At 42.3% G+C, this 4641-nt stretch overlaps 1 protein-coding gene across 1 annotated transcript; it reads right to left on the bottom strand.

Annotated features, from left to right (window-relative positions):
* Positions 1–1717: 1717 nt before the first annotated feature.
* LOC119736804 (C-type lectin domain family 4 member M-like) lies at positions 1718–2463 on the bottom strand. The gene has a single exon (XM_038210813.1). The coding sequence runs from the start codon at positions 2461–2463 to the stop codon at positions 1729–1731; it is 735 nt and encodes a 244-aa protein (XP_038066741.1). The 3' UTR covers positions 1718–1728.
* Between the last annotated feature and the right edge of the window lie 2178 nt (positions 2464–4641).

Here is a 4641-nt window from a genome sequence, read left to right as displayed (position 1 = left end):
ATAAAAACGACTATTGTTTCTGTCGTGAAATGAGTACAAAAGGTACTTTTGAGAGCTGTTTTTCAGGTCCAGTTTCGACCCCAACGTGCAACTGTGTAAAAGTCGTCGTTGCAGGCAGCAAACAAAACACAGTAAATCGTGACGTAATAAACAGGACTCCCGATGCACAGTAGCATACACGAGTACCTTTTGTACTCATTTCATGACAGAAACAATAGTCGTTTTTATTTCATCACACCTTAGGCTACATATAACCGAAAAATGACGGAAATGTCTTCGAGCATTCCACAACCTCTTTAAAATAGTTTTTACATCAAGACTGAAAAGGTATCACGCGCAAGACATCGAATATTATTCTCCAGCGAGTTTCATAATTTTGGCGTTAAGAATGTTTTCGATAGAAATCCGCGTGCGAGAATGTTCGGAATAAAATCTAAACCCACGGAGAAAAGATAGACTTTGCTAATTTCTGTTCTGCTGACGTTCGACTGAGTGCAAGTTTATGTTCAGCTCATATATATTTCCATAAAGATTACAGTACGTTGAGAAAGTGACCAAAAAGTCATTCGTCTGCATACTTGACAATTCAGATATACATATAACCATTTATATTGACTGTCCTGAAATAAAGGAATTGATATGTTTAGATAATTTTAGTTGATTCCCTTTACAAGTCGAAGAAGTACCGGTAACAGTTTGGAACAAGTTTCTATTCTCTCTATGCATTGAAACTTCTGATGCTTTGTATGACGAGTTCCTGCGTTTAATGGTAAGATTTCTACTTTGACACCACAAAAATTGTGCTGATGATTTTACTGGACGTGTATTCTACTTGAGCTGTTAATCTTCTCTATAAGCTGAATTTTAGCACAGACACAAAGCTAGCAACAATTAACAAAGCTCGAAGATGAGAATTTTTCTATTAGTAGGCCTATTGGTAGATCTACTGGTGCCATACAATGTTCTAACAAAATGTCATTACAGTGAAACGCTGCTGTAACGAATATCGCGGGATCCACAGAAAGTGGTACAGTGATTTTGAAGTTTGAACCGCGCGGTACCCTCTTTTGACCAACAGTGAACTGGCATTTCTCACATCCCGCGGCTACACGAGGAGTTGTCATAAAACTTTAGCAACGGGTGGTTTCCCTTATATTCCTTGGGGAAATAATAGCCATCTATCGCTCTTCAACATTCAAACATGATGTAATTATGGGTCGTTTGATGTTTGGGAAAAAAGAGTGACCCACATAGCATTTAATACATCCGGTAGATTTTTTTTTAACCTGTTGACTTTTTTCAACAACAATGGTCGGTGCGTTTTGTACATAAAAACCGGGAGTCAGGGATGTTTGGTAAAGCCGATTGTTCAGTATAGCGGTGTTCGGTATAGCGGCGTTCCACTGTATCCGTACCCGCACAAGCTCTGTAGTCAAGTTAGCTCACGGAGATGACCAGAACAGTTCTAATGATGCTCAATGCCTGTGATATTGAAGCACGTGAGAAGTCACATCACGGTGTGGTGTACAATCATGTATAAAGTGCAATGCGAAACTGATATGAATGAAGTTGCAGTCATTATTTATAAAACGTCAAATTGTACAGTGCTCGAACCGAACAAACTAACAGCTTTAGTATAGCAACCAAAATTGTGACGAGGTGTTTGAAAACTAGCATTGGCATCTACTTTCCGACTCAAAGTTTCCAAAGCAAAGTTTCCATCATTTATTACAAGTCAAAATAGTAACAGTTATCGGTTGCCTTGAAGTCGTTGCCGTCAGCCGCATGACGAGTGACGTCATTGAGTTGACACATCTTTTCCCTCTTGCTGCTCTGCCAGAGATTAAAGGAGCGGCATCGGGGATCGGCCAGGCACGCCCAGCCACAGGCAAGCACGCCATCTACCTTCAGATTCTTGATGTCGTGATGGAGGAGGCATTGCTTGAGGACCCGCCCATCAGGACCGGTGATGGTGTGATAGGCTGGTACCGCAGAGACCGTCATCTCGCAGGCTGCATGTTTGCGGTTGTTGCTGCTGCCGCAAGGAACATCGTCGGCCCAAGAGCCCCCGGCACCGTATACCGTCATCCGGGCGCAGTTGCGCTGGGTGTCGTTGTGCGGATTGCCACCATTCCAACTGCTGAAAGTCATATGTTGACATCCGCAAAGCCAGATACCCTCTTGGGCTGCATCCGTGCAGCCAATCCACAAACCGCCAGTCTGTATCCCAAGTGACTGCCAGATGACGTCGTTTTCTTCCCGCGAGTTGGGTACGAAGAGGCTGCTTCCCGGCCGGTTGCAAGCCTCCGATACCTCAAACCAATTCATCTTGTCCGGCAGTAAGATGTAACAAGATTGCTGCCATTTCAGCCAGCCGGGCGGGCATTGGGCGCAGTGGATGGCACGAGAACTAATCAGGATCACTGATAAAAGGCAAAATACCTGTCGTGGCATAATGTCCATGTCGATCGTCCTAATATAAAAGTAAAGATGTTAATCTGGTTTCGAAATTATAGACAACTGATGTGTCCCATTGCGGTCTGCAAAATGGCAGGATACACTGTAACAAGTCAAAGAAGCACAACAGTACTGACGTATGACGAGCGTCTGAACAGCCTCATAACGGCCCTCTACTGTCGACAGAGATCTTCCTCTCTGTGATGCCTCTACAGCGAGGGTAGTGCGTGAGGATATTGATTGTGCAATTAGCCATATTTGTTGACAAAAGATCGTTCCAACCAGACAACTGCCTCGATGAGTGTGGCCGATGATATTCACGCAAAGTGAATTTTGGAAGAAGAGAGAAAACCACTTTCAAACTTTGTCTGGCAGTGATATTGATACATCTCGCCAGTGACAGGCGTGGCCTTGGTCTTGTCAGGAGCAGAATGCTCTTGATTATCCGTCGCTTGAAATAGTCGACATGTGCAACCCACCCCTGTATTATTAAAAATGTTCCTGACAGGAAACACGCTTGCTGGCATGGTACCTTGACATTTTTATATTGGCCCATGCAATGTAAATTGTTAAATGCAATCCTTGAAAATGAACCTTTGCGTCTAATCTAACCTTATTTTCAATTTTCTTTTTCCAATTTTCAAGGGTACTTTGGTGGCTTTTTTGTTATTATCCTAATGCAGATTTCCATATACCTGAGCAAATGTTATGTGTCATTTCAGGCAGAAACCTCAATGTTATATTATTCCAGCGCCACGAGTTGCCAGAAGTTTGGATATTTTGCTGTTGTATTTCTTCGGTAGGTCGTTGTTGTGTCAGTATACATGGCAGTATTAACCCTAAAGGGGCCGGGGCGGAATCCGTCCCCCCCCCCTCAACATTTTCCGTGATAGCCTCTAGAAAAAACAAATCGCGACCCGAGCTGTTATGACTTTTTAGCCTCGAGCTTTGCGCATCTTTTGATACCAAAAACATAAAAATCGGACCACGGGTTGCCGCGTAGCGAAAAATTTTCCGGCGCTACGCGCCGTGAAAACTGAATTTTCGCATATACGTCGTGTACACAGAGCAGAATTGCCATTCATACATATGAATAATTAATTAGCCATAATTCCAAAACCCTTTGACCTATAGTCATGAAATTTCTTGGGTATGTTTAGGAAGAGTTGCTCTATGCATTTGCCGAGTTTCAAATTTTTCGTCACTCGATGGCCGAGATCTTAGGGGGGGGGCGGAATCCGCCCCCCCCCCCCGGCTGAGAGATGGTCAAAATAACCCGGCCCCTTTAGGGTTAAGCCAATGAGTAAACTTTTCTCACAAATGTTATCAATAAGCACATCTTTGGGTTCACAAAACCCCTAAACTGAACAGTGTCTTCCTGAAATGACATCACAGCAACAGCGCCCTTAGTTGTCCAGAAAAGCATGGACAATTTTGAATGTTTAATTAGAAGTGCACTCTTCAATAACATTAACCAAAAAGGATATTGTTTTCATACATTTAAGAGGAGTAGAAAGTTGCACAGAATATGCTCCTAAGAAAGATTCATTGCATGGACCCATTAAAATTACTCTACATCTTATTCTGTACAAAGATGTACAGCCGTGCTACAGTCTGCTAGACAGTTATAATTATAGAGAATGTAGCACTTTCAAAACTAACTAAAATTTCATTCATTGCATCTGATGAAGCAGCTGTGGCTACGGAATTTCGGCTTCAATTTATTGCCAGGCGTTTTGCCTCATGTAAAGCCTGTGTACTTGCACGAGGAAAGGCTTTGTTGCCCCATGTTCAATTTTTGAACGTGAACGTTACCTGATGTCCATTATAGTAGACATCCGGTTATCTTCGGGTCAGGAAACCAGACTGACGAAACCCGAAATTGTTGGTTTTACAGCACCCCCATTCGTTTAAAATTCGGCCTAATTTCTTTGAATAAAAAAAAAATGTCTTAATTGTATCCAAACCGTACGGAATAAATCGGAAGTCTACAGAGCAAATTTTGGAATCATACAGACTCTTCAACAAATATTGCGCAAAATGAAATCAATTCGAGTGAAAAAAATTTCACCAACATAACCTCCAGTTTTAATTTTATCGAACACTCATCACAATGTCCTATCGTGCGCGCGATATCAAAATTATACTACATGTACTCAAAATATACCTTTTGGGGCAACCCGT

The sequence above is a fragment of the Patiria miniata genome, unplaced genomic scaffold (assembly GCF_015706575.1).
Source record: "Patiria miniata isolate m_02_andy unplaced genomic scaffold, ASM1570657v1 HiC_scaffold_3, whole genome shotgun sequence".
Classification (NCBI taxonomy): domain Eukaryota; kingdom Metazoa; phylum Echinodermata; class Asteroidea; order Valvatida; family Asterinidae; genus Patiria; species Patiria miniata.
Note: the sequence above shows the minus strand (reverse complement) of the source record. Positions and strands in the feature narration are given on the sequence as shown.